General features: G+C 52.0%; 5 protein-coding genes across 5 annotated transcripts; 1 reads left to right on the top strand and 4 right to left on the bottom strand.

Moving 5' to 3' along the window:
• Positions 1-431: 431 nt before the first annotated feature.
• On the bottom strand, positions 432-1,508 carry SETTUDRAFT_165969 (uncharacterized protein). The gene is made up of 4 exons (XM_008032774.1): positions 1,396-1,508; positions 1,315-1,339; positions 942-1,263; positions 432-896 (listed from the first exon to the last, which is right to left on the bottom strand). Exons 1-4 carry the CDS (start codon positions 1,456-1,458, stop codon positions 845-847), a joined length of 462 nt encoding a protein of 153 aa, XP_008030965.1. The 5' UTR covers positions 1,459-1,508; the 3' UTR covers positions 432-844.
• Positions 1,509-1,654: 146 nt separating this feature from the next.
• Positions 1,655-5,377, top strand: SETTUDRAFT_157434 (uncharacterized protein; the record flags this gene model as incomplete). The annotated part of the gene is made up of 5 exons (XM_008032773.1): positions 1,655-1,708; positions 1,754-2,190; positions 2,252-4,368; positions 4,426-4,601; positions 4,655-5,377. The coding sequence occupies 5 exons, from the start codon at positions 1,655-1,657 to the stop codon at positions 5,375-5,377; spliced, it is 3,507 nt and encodes a 1,168-aa protein (XP_008030964.1).
• Positions 5,378-9,374: 3,997 nt separating this feature from the next.
• SETTUDRAFT_98743 (uncharacterized protein) lies at positions 9,375-10,331 on the bottom strand (the record flags this gene model as incomplete). Its single annotated transcript, XM_008032772.1, has 1 exon — positions 9,375-10,331. One exon carries the CDS (start codon positions 10,329-10,331, stop codon positions 9,375-9,377), a length of 957 nt encoding a protein of 318 aa, XP_008030963.1.
• A 202-nt stretch (positions 10,332-10,533) lies between these two features.
• SETTUDRAFT_165968 (uncharacterized protein) lies at positions 10,534-12,505 on the bottom strand. The gene is made up of 5 exons (XM_008032771.1): positions 12,308-12,505; positions 12,199-12,255; positions 11,912-12,148; positions 11,373-11,861; positions 10,534-11,324 (listed from the first exon to the last, which is right to left on the bottom strand). Exons 1-5 carry the CDS (start codon positions 12,392-12,394, stop codon positions 10,707-10,709), a joined length of 1,488 nt encoding a protein of 495 aa, XP_008030962.1. The 5' UTR covers positions 12,395-12,505; the 3' UTR covers positions 10,534-10,706.
• A 561-nt stretch (positions 12,506-13,066) lies between these two features.
• Positions 13,067-15,007, bottom strand: SETTUDRAFT_78313 (uncharacterized protein; the record flags this gene model as incomplete). Its single annotated transcript, XM_008032554.1, has 5 exons — positions 13,067-13,416; positions 13,592-13,632; positions 13,684-13,830; positions 13,912-14,809; positions 14,857-15,007. Coding segments are annotated over 5 exons (1,587 nt in total), but the record flags the coding sequence as incomplete, so codon positions are not given.
• Between the last annotated feature and the right edge of the window lie 417 nt (positions 15,008-15,424).

Below are 15,424 nucleotides of genomic sequence, written 5' to 3'. Positions count from 1 at the left end.
ATGACAGGATGTTGGGAAGATTGCTGAAACCGATTCGAACAATTACATTGGCGCAGCTACAATACCAAGTAAAATGAAAGCAGCAAATCGGAAAGACCTTGAGATTTGAAGTGAGTGGCTACAATGGATGTGGCCAATACTGGCTGATGCTGGAGTTTTACGCGAGCTACACCGTGTTAGGCAACCTATTGTACTTAATTTGGTGGTGCCTGAGTTCATGTCGCATAGGTAGGAAGCCATTCTCTTAGCTGAAAGGCCGTGGCTTGTTAGTCTAATTCCATCCAGAAATCACAGTGTAGGGAATTGTAAGCGACAAGGTACTTTGACGATCTAGTACGCGTATGGTATCGAAAAGGGCCATAATAGGGAGTTGTGGCTGCAAGAATGTACTAAGGCATCCGCTTTCAACGCTCGCTTTATCCGCCCTTAGTATTGTTCTTCATGTCCGATGGTGAGATTGTTCAGCAATTGTCCATGTGATCACGAAACCGAAGCTGTCCAAGTTCGATAACATATGTTCGCAACTGACAAAGCGTATTGGAACCTTGATTCTCGTGAATTAGCAGCCGTGTTGTTGAGCAAATTCTTCGAGTCCACGATGCGCACATGCGATGGCCTTGCCATGGTCAAATTTAGCAGTCTACCTGTCTCCTTCAACGATCCATTTGCTTGAGCGGTGGCTTGTTTACAAATTAATGTAGACTGTTTGCAGAGCCCCACAAAGAATCAAAGAACCAACTTTCGGGTATGGCTAAACCCGAAGGTCAGACCACTTGCATGCTGCATATCGACAATGCAAGGGGGTGAATGGAGACCCTTGCAGGCCAGGATAACGATGCATTACTTATTTGCCCTGCGCCTGCTCGTATATCCAGTCATTCAAGCCCTCGCGGTTACTGTTCAAGTTAGCACAGGTGGGACCGCGCGGGCGACGAACTAACCGTGCGATTTCGATGGCGTAGAACTGCATGCGAACCGCGAATATTGTGCCTTCTTGGCTGTACTCGGTTTTGGGGTCTGCCCGCAGCATGGTGCCAAAGTTGTAGTCCTCGATCTTCTTCTCGTACTCGGTGATAAACTTGCGCCATCGCTCCTTGCCCTGCTTGCTCTTCATCTCGTCCTCGTTCAGCGTGGCAGCGGCGTCGAATTCGGGGAAATCTTTCTTGAGGTGCTCGTAGATTTCATCGTCGATCTTGGTGAGTCGCAGCTTGGAACCAGGGACTTTCTCGAGAATCTTCCAATATGTTTCCATGTGTTGCACAACTGCGCATTAGTGTTAGACGGGTCGCGATGGCGGCGCATTACTTCCTGTACCTTTGACGGCGAACTGCTTCTCGATCTACGCCTTTTTGTCAGTGACTGGGTTCAGGCTTCATGCTTGGGCATCCCACGTACATCCTCGAGGTTCTCCGTCTCCTCCGGGTTGATGCTAGCGCCTGCTGGGCCTGCGAGAGACATGTTGGCGGGCTATTTGGAAGCAACTTGGTAGTAAGTGTGAAGAAGACGACGAGTGGTTGGTGTTGGGTTCGTCCTTGTCGCTCCACGCGCTTCCATGGCCGACAGAAAATCGCGGGAACGCTCCGTCATTGCCCCGCCACCGTCTCTCAGCCGCCACACGCGCGGGGCTGGCTCAATCCCAAATTTCCCACCCAGAATGCCCCCCCATCTCACATGCGATCCCGCGCCGCCAATGTCATCCACTCTACACGTGAGCGCGCATCCAGCCAACACGGATTGCTGCTGATCGACTTAGCATGAGTGCACTCGCGTTCCCGTGACGGCATTGGCCTCTTGCGCCTCACTGTTGATCGCCGCAGAGGGCCCCTTTCTGCGCTTCTACCATGCCAAGGGCTCGCGATACATCACCTCGCAGCGCGTCTTCAAGGCCCAGGCGGTTCATGGAATACGTGTCTGTTCCGAAGAGCATGTTCAAGTCGTCCGGCTCGTTATCTGGGGAGGGCGGCTTGTGCGTGCCCTTGATATCAATGCTGCAGCTAATGGACGCTTGACCATTTGCTCGTCCAACGTCGCAAAAGCCTCGGATTGGATTTTTGACCTTGCCCTCAGGCCAAGCAGCTTGGATGATGACGCACAGCATCATAAAATAACATGTGTTGCCGTTACCGCTCACAATGCCCTGCTGCAAGTAACAATTCAGCACCAAGATACAGACACAGCTTTGGGAAATGAGTGCGCATACCTGACGTTATCCGCTTCCATTGCCAGAGGTTTGCTGACATGTTTTCCTCAGACTCATCTCCGCATGCATATCAGATTTGACATCAAGCTCGCGATCTATCCTTTACTCGGCTCATCTATTCTGGGAGGACCCGAACCGAGTCCTTGTCGCTGCTGGTACAGCGTTTGGCGAGATCATCTACTGGTCATGGTGTGACGACCAAGATGGCGGCCCAACATCTCAAATTCACCGCGTTTTTCTCGGTCATGAGGGTTCAATCTTTGGCGTCCAGATTTCCGAGGAGCTTCCGACCGAGTGCTGCCAGAAACTGAAGCGGGTGGTCGCAAGCTGTAGTGATGATCGAACAATCCGGATATGGGACGTTTCGGACATCAACACCAACACCGCCACAGCAAAAGCACAGGATGACGAGACTGAAGTTTTAAGGACACGCCATACTGGGTTCAGCAACGAGGCCTTTGATGCACATGAGCTTAGAGACTCCAATTGTTTAGCTATTGGTTGGGGTCATCTCTCACGGGTCTGGACAGTACGTTTCCTTGAGGCTTCTCTGTGTAACGGGTCGCTCTTACTTCAGTCAGCTGGAGAAGATGCCACTGCGAGGACTTGGGAGCTTACGCCAAACTGGGGAGACAAACAAAATCTTCCTTACAAGCTGTTAGAGCTAGACTGTGCTGCACATCACAGCGGCAAGAACATGTGGTCTTCAATCATTTCTCAAAACTCCACAGGACTACAGCAAGTAACAGCAGGAGGTGCTGACAGCAAGATTACCGCCACGCCGTTACCTCGCGGTTTGCAGGCCGAAAAGAATGCGTCTAGTGGTGTTACCGAGTATACAGTGAACGATATACTTTCCTGGGCTCAGTCTGCTGTTTCTGGTCTTCCTACTACTGCACAAACGGGCACCCAAAAGTCTTCGAAAAAGGGAGATTTTTTCAGAAGCTATTGCTTTGTAGATGAAAACACATTCCTGCTTACGACTAACGCTGGCAAAGTGGTAGTTGCATCTCTGGCGTCTGACTCTGGGCAAAATAATACGGGCATACTCTCAGGCTCTACTCTTCTTGGACAACCAGAAGACCTCTCTGGTTACTCAGTATGTGCGAGTAGCTCCCGTCCCGGTGTTGCATTCGTTGCAGGTGCGAACGGTAGCCTCTACCTATATCGCAAGGATGCTGCAACTTTGACAAAGCTGTATGCCATGGGCAGCAAGGTGGGGGAGATATTCGCCGCGGATGTGGGAGGATCAAGCTCTCTAGAGGTAACAGCCCTACTCGTAACACTTGCGGGACAGGGTAAAGCGCAGTTGTTGTACGTGGATCCTACCCATGATGCGGCTATATCAAACCACGTACACGTACCCATAGTGGAATCTTCAACTGGTTCTGTAGTTACGAGCATGGCTCATCTAAGAGCTTCTGGCAAAATCTTCATGGCAGTCGGGTTTCGACGCGGATCGATTGCTTTGTACAGCGTCGATACGGATGAAGGCCAAGCTACAATGCTCAGGGTCATCGAAAACGTGCACAGTGGTGAGACAGTCACTTCTCTTGCATGGAATAGCTCACTTGTAGAGTCATCGCAAACCCAGTTGTACTCGGTTGGGCGAGATGGACGTCTGACCGTGCATGACATGGATTTGTCTACAGGTTCTGTCACATTGGTGCACAACCTTGCATTGCCATTTGGGCCCAACCTTGAAGGTCTTTACATGCAGGAAGATCGCCTTCTGGTGCATGGCTTCTCGAGCAAGAAATGGTCTCTCTATGACATTACTACTGAAGAAGAGGTCATGAGCATCGATACAGGAGGTGCACACAGGAGCTGGGCATTTCACCCGCACTCGACTCTGGGAGGTACTCTCGTATGGACCAGAGCATCTAGCATGCATGTTTATAGCCAGAGTGGCATGAACCATACAGTCATTCGGTCTGGTGGCCATGGACGTGAAATCAAAGCGGTTGCAGCATCGCCGAAACACGATACAAGACTTCGAAGTTGTCTCATTGCTACTGGGGCCGAGGACACCGACATTAAGCTATTCCAATACGTCGACAAGAACCTCATTTGCCGAAGAACGCTCCGTAAACACACAACTGGTATCCAGCACCTGCAATGGTCGGCGGACGGTGATTACTTGTTCAGCAGCGGCGGTTGCGAAGAATGTATGTTGAAGTTCTCAATCGTGATAACCATGATACATGTTGCTGACGGTCTTCTAGTCTATGTATGGCGAATCCGAGACTTGCCATCATCGTCTCTCGACATCGGTGTTGTTTGTGAGAGCGTATATACCCCAGAAAGCGAGCATGCAGATCTCAGAATCATGTCTTTTGACGTGAGCACGTACAGAACTGCTCATATCATAACAATGGTGTTTTCAGACTCCAGCATCAAGGTGAGAACCCCACTTCATAACTACATAACTGTTTTCGTATTGACGCATTACAGACATACCGGTACGATACTGTAGCTGCCTCAAAGTGGGTACCTCTTGCAAAGGGTCTTTACTTCACATCATGCCTCACACAATGCGTGTATTTGTCCGCAACTAGAGTCTTGACGGCTGGTACAGACGGTCATGCTGTCACATGGCCACTTCCGGAAACTGATGGCGCATCTGCCAAATCGCCGAATGAAGTCTCCGAACTGACCTGGCATCATCCGGCGAAAATACATCAAAACTCTTCCAAAGTCATGACCTCTCAAACCCTGGACAACGACATGACGCTTATTGTATCTGGTGGAGACGACGGCAGTCTAGCATTCTTACTCACACGACTTACGCCTGCACTTTCAGCTTCGCCTGTTAGTTCATACGTCTCCCCTCCAATAATCGTTAGCCGCACACATGCTTCAGCTGTCACGGCGTGTGCAATATTTGGACAAGAGCCACAGCTCAGGCTTCTCACAGCTGGAAACGACGAATGGATTAGGCAATGGGACATCACACTGCAAAGTGCAGGCCAGGAAGGCAGGGATAACAGTTTACTTACAACTGAAGACACTCTGAGTGTTCGGAGGTTGCACAAGATCAAGACAAACGTCGCGGATGTGTCCAGCATGGCCGTATTGGATGCAGGCGACGGGGCTGCTGATGCACGGATCCTGATATGCGGTGTTGGTATGGAGGTCATACGCGTGACGAATGTAAACAACAAAGCTGCAGCATAATGAAGCTGCTAGTGGGGCTGGGCATAGCGCTCGACCATTCGGGTCATTTGTAAATTGTCGTAAGATAGTGGTGCGTTGCAGATTTCCCCGTCACGATCGGTCCGTGACGCTGTCGCCGTTGCTAGGCCAACGCGCATCCGAGTTCGGTTAGCGGCAGTTTGCGCTTTGACAACACAACACAGCCGAGCACGTACACAGATCCTCATTCCATCATCATCTCTCTTACAACCCGGAAACCACACACACATACCGCCTTAGCGAACATCGATATACATCATGGTCGCTACACGTCGCGGTGCGAAAGAAGCCCCCGCGCCTGCATCCGCGCCATCCAGCACACTCAACGCCCCTCCCAAGCGCGGCGGCAGGAAGAAGGCCGTCGAAGAAGCTGTTGAGCCTACGCCTGCTCCCGCGAAGGCCACCAAAACAACCGCCATCAAGCGCAAAGCCAGGGCTGAGCCTGAAGATGCTGAGCTGCCCGTGGCCAAGAAGACCGTTGCAACAAAGACAACACGCACAACCAAGGTTCAGACAAAGCCAGAGCCTGCGCCTGCTGCACCAAAGAGGGCGACGCGCGGCCGCAAAGCTGAAGAGCCTGCTCCTACAGAGGAGGCTGAAGTCACCGAGGAGGCACCCAAGCCAGCAGCTACTCGTACGCGCAAGATCGCCGCAGTGAAGAAGACACCCGCACCCAAGGTCGAGGAGCCGGTTGCTGCGGAAGAGCCTGCTGCGGAAGAGCCAGTCGTTGAAGAGGCTCCAAAACCATCATCGCGAGTGCGCAAAGCTCCAGTGAAAAAGGCTCCGGTCGTCAAGGAGCCCGTCGTAGCCGAAACTAAGCCAGCGACCCGCACACGCAAGCCAACAATGCCGAAAGCCTCAGCTCCGGCACCAGCAGCAAAATCAGCACCGGCACCCACACCCGTCCTTGCGCCGAGATCTACACGTGGACGCGATGCTCCAGAAGTCCCTCAAGAGTCACCACTTAAGGCGCCAGCCCGAAAGCCCACAAAGCAGACTGCTACTGCGATTGCAAAGGCTGAGCCTGAGCAAGTTGAGCAAGTGGCCGAGGAGCAAGCCGAGAAGGATGTCGAGATGGAAGTCGATCAGCCCATTGAAGAGCCATCAGAGCAAGTAGAGCAACAGGTCGAGGAGCAAACTGAGGAGCAAATCGAGGAGCAAGTCGAGGAACTAGTCGAACAGCCCATGGCAGAGTACCCCGAGTACCCTACTACACCTGCACACATTACCGCACCAATAACCTCAGAAAAAGCCATGGCCGAGCTTCCCGACTACCCCAATACCCCATCGCACATTGCTGCTCCCATCTCTAACAAGGATGCACTTGCTGAGCTTGCTGGGTACCCGAAGACACCAGCGCACATTGCTGCGCCCATCAGCTCCAAAGATGCTCTTGCTGAAATGCCCGATTACCCCGAAACGCCAGCACACATTGAAGCACCGATAAGCTCTAAGGATGCTTTGGCCGAAATGCCTGGTTATCCGAAGACGCCTGCGCATATCAAGGCTCCTATCAGCTCTGAAGCTGCCCTGGCGGAGATGCCCGACTACCCCAAAACTCCTGCTCATATCAAGGCTCCAATCTCCATCAAAGATGCAATGGCTGAGATGCCAGGCTACCCAAAGACACCGGCTCACATTACCGCACCAGTTGCATCTATTGCTGAGAAGGACACTGAGACTGTCGAGCAAGAATACAACGACATCGAGATGGAAGACGCAGAAGAGCTTGCAACCGAGCCCAACGAGGCTTGTGCATCTTCGAACGATGCAGAGAACGAAATTCTGGCCTCGACAAACGCGCCCGAAGAACCTCAAGATATGGCAGCTCCTTTGACTGCTGAAGAAGACAGCGCTGAAGGCGTCCCAGCTACCACTGAGGCTTCCGCCACACCAGCAGCCAAGTCTTCCGTGTCTCTTCAGGCCGAGACCCCCTACCAAACCGCGTCTCCCACTCAAGAGATCAGTGCTGATATGCCTGGTACCCCTCCTGCGCAGATCGTCTGGGACGTGACTGACCAAGAAGCCTTTGAGGAACTTCCTGCTGCCTACCCGACTACCCCAGCTCACATTGCCGCTCCACTCACATCCAAAGCAGCGATGGCCGAGCTCCCTAATTACCCAAAGACACCAGCTCATATCACAGCACCCATCACTCCACGCCGCGCTCTTGCTGAGTTGCCTGACTACCCGACTACGCCATGCCTGGCCCTCGAAGCTGCCATTCAAGAAGAGATCACTGCATCCGTTAAGAAGCAAACTCCTTCGCCTGTGCACTATCCCAGTTCCAGAAAGGAGGTCTCTTTCGGCTGCGAGGAGACTAGCGAAATCGCCGATATCAGTGAGATGACTGAAGCTAGCGAATTCAGCGAGCTTCATGTTGCGAGCACTGCAAAGACGGCTTCTTTCAGTGAGCTGAAGACATTCATGCCAATCAAGCCACTCCAACTCGCACCCACCTTTGCGGCTCCTGAACCAGCATCACCTAAGAAGTCGGCGCTCAGGTCACCGATGAAGGCTATGGACGCAAAGACACCAAAGAAGACTGTGGCTTGGACCGACTTTCAGGCTGATGAGAGCGACCTGTTTCTGTACGATGGCATCCTTCAGGGCATGGTCTTCTATGTCGATGTCACCCGTAACGGAAGGGAACAGAATTTCTTGTTCCGCGGTCTGCTTGAGGATCTTGGTGCCAAGGTTGTGACTGACATTTCACATGCTGGCCTCACCCACGTTCTGTTCAAGGATGGAAGCATGTCTACGCTAGAAAAGTGCCTTGTGAGCAAGGGGGCGATCAAGTGTGTCAATGTCGGATGGGTCCTGGACAGTGAGACAAACAAGAAGCGCATGGATGAAGATCCCTATCTGGTTGATCTCTCCGTCGCTAAGCCAGCAACTCCCGTCCAGGCGACCACGATGAAGCCATTCACTCCTTTCAAGACGCCCTCCAAGTACGCCCTGCCTCCTTCATCGCAGTGCAAGACGCCTAGTACTCCTACTAGCTCCGAGTTTGATCGTTCTTTCAACGACGACAAGGAGAACTGCGAGGTCGGCGCCTTTTTCGATAAGAGCCCCCTTGCTCCTCGTACCGTGCCCAACAAGAAGTCTTCTTTCTTGTTCAGCAAGTCGGCCATCAAGACACCATCGAAGCCTCTTTTCCTCACGGGTACTCCATCGAAGCAAACTCTCTCTGCTATGAAGCCTGCTCCTCACGCCTTTTCAACCGTGAAGAAGCGTTCAACAGAATCTTCGCTGTTCAGCACTTCGCTGGGCCCACCTAGGAAATTGCGTCTCTTTTGATTTCCTACGTGTTTATTATGGATGATACGAGCTGATCTTGCCTGTGGAGTTTGAAATACTACGGATGCATTGGGCGGTGCTGGGTTGCATATGGTGTCTGGGCGTTGTTATCTTTTTCAGCGGGTGTCAAAGTCGTGCTTTTGCTTTCAGCTCCTGCTCCTTCATCGCGGCGACTGTGGGTTTCCAGTCTGAGTTGCTGCCTCCTAGCAGGGAATGGCGCCCGTGGAAACCTATTCTAGTCCGCCAGTTGAAGGGCCGGGTTGGCAGCGTCTGCGCACGCTTTGACTTCTGCTTGCTTTCTGTGTTTTAGGTCTAGACGGTGTTTATGGGTTGGGTACTGGATACAGAAGGATGATACTGCATTGGTTGGCTATGGGGGCGTTTTCTCTTTCCACTCACTCCCATGGAGGTTGGAATGACTTGTGCTTTTTTTTCCTACTACTCTAGTCATGTTGCAAAGACGAATGACACCTTGGAAACTTCACTGCCTGTTCACCATTCGAGTGCGCCCTTGTGATGTAACAGCAGATGGTTTACCAGGCGTATCTATGTCTAGTCCATATCATTCTACAAATGACGTCGACCACACAAGGCAATTGGAGTAAATCAAGTCTATCCCCCAAAACATCTATCCAAACGCCATGCTCTCAGAAACTCTGTCCGCAAAGACATGCATGCTTCAAAACGGCACATCCATATCCTCGACACTCTCCTCTTTCTTCTTGTCGCCCTCGTGCTCCCACAACACCTCCTTGATAAACCCAATCAACGCATTCACACTGGCCTTTTGCGTGCTGGGCAAAAAGTGGCCTCCAGGATGATACACGACGAACCTGTCGTCGCTCCTCTCGCACGCCTCGACAAGCGCCAGGCTGCGCGCCTCCTCGACCACGACATCCTGGCTCCCGAGGAAATGCAGCACAGGCGTCTTGATCTTCGGCTCGTAGAAGGCGTGATACGGGTTCTTGCCGCGCGCCGCGAACCCGCTGTACGAGACTGCGAATTTCAGCGGCGGGTGGATGGCGCCCTCGACGTAGCCCGTCTCGGCTTCGAAGCTCTCTGGATACCGCATCCCGCCCGCGGGATACTGTGCTTCGAAGGCAGCGCGCCGGTTGGGTTCCAGCAGTGAGGCGAGCATGGCGGCAGCCGCGCCGCCCTGCGAGAAGCCGATGACGCCGTCGAAGGGGCCTTGGTCTTTCAGCACAGAGGCTATGTGTGCAAGGCCCTGCTCAATGCCCTCGTATGTATATGGCTCGCCGGTTCCCTTGCGCCGCCACCACGCCCACGCGTCAATCGCTTGGTCGCCGTCTTCTTCTCGGCTCGCGTTGCTGTCGCCCCCGTCTTTACCTGTGCTGCCTGCTAGGAACGACTCGTCGGCGGGTGTCAGGCGTATTGGGGCTGTGGGGTACACGAGCTCGATACCGCTGGGAAATGCTTTTTGCAGTGTTTTCCGCAGGGCGCCTGTTTTGGCTTGGAATAGCGGCCCTGATTGCGTGTATCCGTGTAGCATCAGGACTTTGATGGGCCGGTTGGGCGGTGGTGCGGCGGCCATGGTGCGCCAGTGGGAGCGGATGCGTAGATTGGTGGGTGTGTAGAGACGCGGATCTGCGAGTGAAATGAGGTGTCGGAGGCGCATGTAGCGGCTGCAATTAGGCCAGTTCCAAGGGCGTAAGGGCGTCGTAGGCTAATGGATGCGGGAAGTTTTGAGTACTTTCGGAATGATACCGAGTTCGGGATGCCGGTTGCGTCATGGGCTAGCGCGGGGGTCTAATGGCAAGGCTCTCTCGACATGAATTGAACCAAGACAAAAATGAATGCAAGGCACCGATGCATCGTATAATTTGGTTGAACGTCTATTATACATACGCAGCTTGCGCAGAGCCCTAAGCTCACCAATATCTAGACTAATCATGGGTCTTTTTCGTGTATCATCAGTGCTAAGCATTCATCGGCCGTAACACCACCTGCCGGCACGCTCAAAACAGCCAATACCCGAGGGCCTCCACGACTCTTATTTCGCTTTACCCTTAATCGCCTTGCTCTTGTCCACCTTGGTTGGCTGAATACGCGCCATCATCTCCTCCTTGGTAATCAGATGGTCAACACGCTCAAGCAAACCGAGCAAGCTCTTCATATTACTACTCCACTCGTTCAGTACGTCATCAGCATCCCTGGGCCGCGAAAAGGTGACGATGCGAGCAGGTCGATCGATTTTAGCATAGATGGTCTTGGCAGACACCAGCTCGCTGATGTTCTTCTCTGTTTCGTCCTCGGTCAGGTCCAGGAGCTCTGTAAGGCGCGGGATCTGGATGCGTGTGTAGTACTTTGCGACAACACGAACATTGTGCTCGATGACGCGCTTTCGTAGATCCTGCCACCTCTGGAACGCCTTTGGATCATCTGAATCGCCCTTTTCGGCATCAAACACGTCCGTCTCTGTGAGGTGAGGGCCGAACTGCTTGGCTACCATTGGCCACCTCATGAGCTCAGGGACAGTGAAGAGCTTCACTAATTGTGCATCTTGTGGGATCAGGGTGTTGCGCGAGTCGCGCTGGATACGGTGGATAAGGTCGGATTGCTCGTTATCGTACGGCGCGAGGATGATGAAGTAAATGACGCGTTGAAGAATCTGTAGGAGTCAGTAACTGTGTAAATGTGATGGGGCGCCGCCGCATACCGCTCGAAGCTTGCTCGGGTCCTCCTCAACAGCCTCTGTATCCAGGACCTGTCGGTAGTGCTTGCAGACGTCGAGGTACTTGTCGTCGTGCTTGGCCAAGAGGATCTGCTGTTCGTAGTACTTGAGCTTCAAGTCCGTCACGTCGTCCTCTGGCTCAATAGGAGGATCATCGACGCTTCGGTTCTTCTCCGCCTCTTCACGCTCCTTGCGCTCCTTCTCAAGCTGCTCAGGTGTCTTCTTCGGTTTCCTTGCAAAGTACCTTGTACTGATCTTCCTGCTGAGAATACCAGCCTGTGTCCAGTCACCCTTTTGTATGCACAGCGCCACTTGTTGTAGGATGAACTCGGTCTTCTCACGTCGGGTCATAGAGCCAAAGGTCTCGACTTGAAGCTCGCAAAGAATATCTGTCGCAGCATCGATATCACCCTGCTCCTTCTTGATGTTGGAAAGTATGCGCGTTACTCGAGCTCGCTCGACTTCGACAAAGATCTACCAGCGTGTCAGCAGCTTCGTGGGTCATGTCCGTTGTCACTGCCTACCTTGCCCTCGGTGACAGTGCGCAATGTCTCGATGACCGATAACTTTGTCTCCAGATTTGGTGTTTCGTCCAAGAATCCCATGACGGTCTGAACCATCTTGGTTGTCGCCTGCTTGAGCTGTCCATGCTTCTTGGAGAGGAGCAGGACCTGCTCGTTCATCAGGTTCCAATCCTTTGCATTCTTTGCTATTGTGACAATGGCGATTATCACTCTGGAGGTCGAAGCGAGGTCGGAAGCCTGGGATATATTAGACGGTGTTTGTGCGCACAGGGTATGTGAGGGCTTACCTGACGGGTCTGCTTCTCGAGCGCGAGCAGCTTATCGATTCCAGCTTGGGGATTGCTCTGAACAGATGCATTAGCTTCTGGTACATACTGAGATAGCTATCTAACATACAGAAGCTAGCTTCTCCGCCTCCGGAATCGCCGCATCGGCTTCCTTGGTAAAGTCCTTGTCGGCCTTGAGCACTTCTCCGGCAGACATGGTGGCGGGGTCGTGATTGTGGCTTCTCTTGGTTGCTGTTCGACTTGTTCGATCTCAGATGAAGCAGTTGTATCGCATATAACGTTATTGTCGAAGGAAGCAAGGTGTGGGATGGGCCGCGTTGTTGTTTGATCTAGTGTTGCGGCTGTCAGTGATGTAGAGAGGTCCACGGCCGACGCTTGGACCATCCGACGCTAGCACGGTTGAACCATCCGCCGATGAGCTCCCTGCCACGACTTCATCAACTCACATTGCGTTTGGATATTGCGATAACTCTTTATTTTCTCACCGCAGCTTACAGGTCTCTCAAGAAGCTTGTTCAAATACAACCGTCTATTCATACCTGACCACGACAGCCATGCTATGTGCCCAGTATCAAAACCTGTGCCCAAAGCGTGATCCCGGAGTCCCAAATCTACCCATATCTCCAGGCCCAGGTCTACTGAACATGCTGCCTTGACTATTTGGCAATACCTGGGGCCCATATCCTGTTCCTCCAGCACTCGGTCGCTGCTGACTAGTCAAACTGTCCATTCCTTGGATCACATGAGTAGCACCGTATTTGCGAAGGGCCGTCTGTAATTCTGGAATGTATTTGACAATATCGAGGCCTCTGCCACAATTCCCGGTCATACCTCCGATGAGCATGATAGATGCATCATGCCCCCCTCGGCTCGGCTGACGGCTCTCCTTTGCCCATCGTTCCGCTGTTTGCAAGATCTTGTTTGCTGTTCTTTTGAAATGTGCCTCAGCAATATCCTTCCACAGCGCTGGAGGTTGATTAGCCCAATTTCTGATGGCGTATACGACGGTCAGGCTGCGTGCAGACATTGTGTAAGCTGACGGCCCTGCCAGTCTGCGTCCATAACGCGCCGCGTAACCTGGCTCGTTGTTTTCAGGATCTTCGCAGAGTATCATTGCTTGGATACTGATAAGGACTTGTAAAATCGTAGAGACTCCAGGCTGCCATTCTTCTCCTTTGGCTCCGCTGAACCATGTGCCCAGAAGCGAGAGACAGACTACTTATCGTCAGCTTATGCCATATCAGGAACTCACAGATTCGAAAATACTCACCTTCTCCATCGGTATGCAGATTGGGGTTGAATGACAAGTGGCACCCTTGAGGATGTCTGAACCGGACTTGGGGGGGGACCTGTGGATATTCGCGTGGACAGAAGAGGTCAAATTCAAACAAACCATTCTCGTATGGTGTGCCTTCGGGGCCCACAATAAGGATCCTACATGGTCAATCTACATCATCATCAATTGGCTCTGTCACTTGGACTTACTTCATCATATCTGGTCGGGAAATGGCGTGCTTTACATAGATACCCGATGACAGTCCTGTCTTGAGGGAAGTAATCTCCGTTATCAGGCGCCTGATACGCCCTGGAGGGGATTGCCTCAACGCTCGCGCTTCGTTGATCAATATATACCTGCACTCAATGTCCGCATCTGGCACTTCGACAATTCCATGGTCCAGGACGTCGCTATTGCTAGCGCGTCTTGAAGTCCACCATTGCTCGATGCACAGGTGAGATGATAGATCAGAGATCTCTCGACACAGCCACAACATATCTTGACCACGTACGTCCGTAAACTCCGTTCTGAGTCGCTGTGCGTTTCTGATCATCATACTGCTCTGTAAATTGAGTTTCCGAAGACACTCTGCTAATGGGGATGCAGTACTAGCAGTGCCAGCAGTGGTGCTTTTGAGAGCAAGTGTCAAAAGATTGACAGTATCCGGAAACACGACGCGATCGGTGTACATGACTTCCTGCTTTGAGATGCTGTGTACTCCCACTCGTTTCAGAAAACGAATCAATGCCATGTACAGATCCGACCTTTGTGTCACATTTTCCAAGCTGTCGTTCCTCAAGAGCTCTGCAGCCTTGGCAAGAATCTTACTATGCACCAGCATAGAGGCCACAGCCTTTGGGGGTTGAATATCGAAGCTGCCAAGTGGTCCGTCATCGTTATGATCGTTTCCTGGTGAGGGACACAAGACTGCTAGGAAAGAAAAGATCATCTGGTCGAATCGATCTGATCTCCTTTCTGCAGTCTCTGCAGTCTTCTTACCGGCATCTTCTGCGTAACTTTGCTGGCCTTGGGGACGACCAAACATCCCTAGAAAACCTCCGCTCCCGTAGCCGACACCGGTTCCAGAATTGATGGGGCGGTTGGACTTGCTGCCGTTGTGTGCAGAGGCTTCGTTATACTTATCACTGCAGTATTTTTGGTCGAAGCCGCAAAGCATAACGAAAATGGTGAAAAGCCGCCCGCGGCTACAACACCAGCTTACCTTGTTCCTACCGCTGTTGACGAGTTTTTCTGTTGGCGCGCCAGCTTTGTCGAAACAAGCGATACACGTGGACTTCAAGCATTGACTGCATTTGACTTGCGAATTGATCGCCGCTGTGAGCCATAAGCTACGGTATGCGTAAAAATCGAGGGATACAGACCTCCGCTAAGCCAGACTTTGAATATTGCATCCACATCATCACTACGCTTGATGAAGCCGGTACTGCAACTCGGGCACTTCCTGTGTTGGAGGTACCTTGCAAAGTCGCTGTACGTGTCAAACACGATAGCGTTTGATGTCGTTGGTGCAGATGCACGGTTCTTATAAATCATTTGGCTCATGTCGAAGTCCGGTATGTGCCTTCAGAAAGCCACCGGACAGCTATATATATAGACGTAGTCATTGCATAAGTGCAACTCATTCACACAACACATTTTTCTTCAAGTCCATTCAAGCTTTGGAAATAAGATTCTTTGTGAATGTTCAGATGTGCTATGATCTCATCATCCATTCAATTCTGGATGAATTCTATCGAAGTCTCCCTTTACGGCCAAATCATTGAAGGGCCCATTTCACGTCCAGTTGCCTTGCGGGTTTACCAACGATCAAAGCATATTTCCACAACACTGTTTGATCAGCCTAGACACCTATAACTCACATCAGCAAACGCATCGATATCTAAGTCTTCGGCGTCTTGTTGTTCAAGCCAAGTAAAAACTGAAAACTAG

Source organism: Exserohilum turcica (genome assembly GCF_000359705.1).
Source record: "Exserohilum turcica Et28A unplaced genomic scaffold SETTUscaffold_8, whole genome shotgun sequence".
Classification (NCBI taxonomy): domain Eukaryota; kingdom Fungi; phylum Ascomycota; class Dothideomycetes; order Pleosporales; family Pleosporaceae; genus Exserohilum; species Exserohilum turcicum.
Note: the sequence above shows the minus strand (reverse complement) of the source record. Positions and strands in the feature narration are given on the sequence as shown.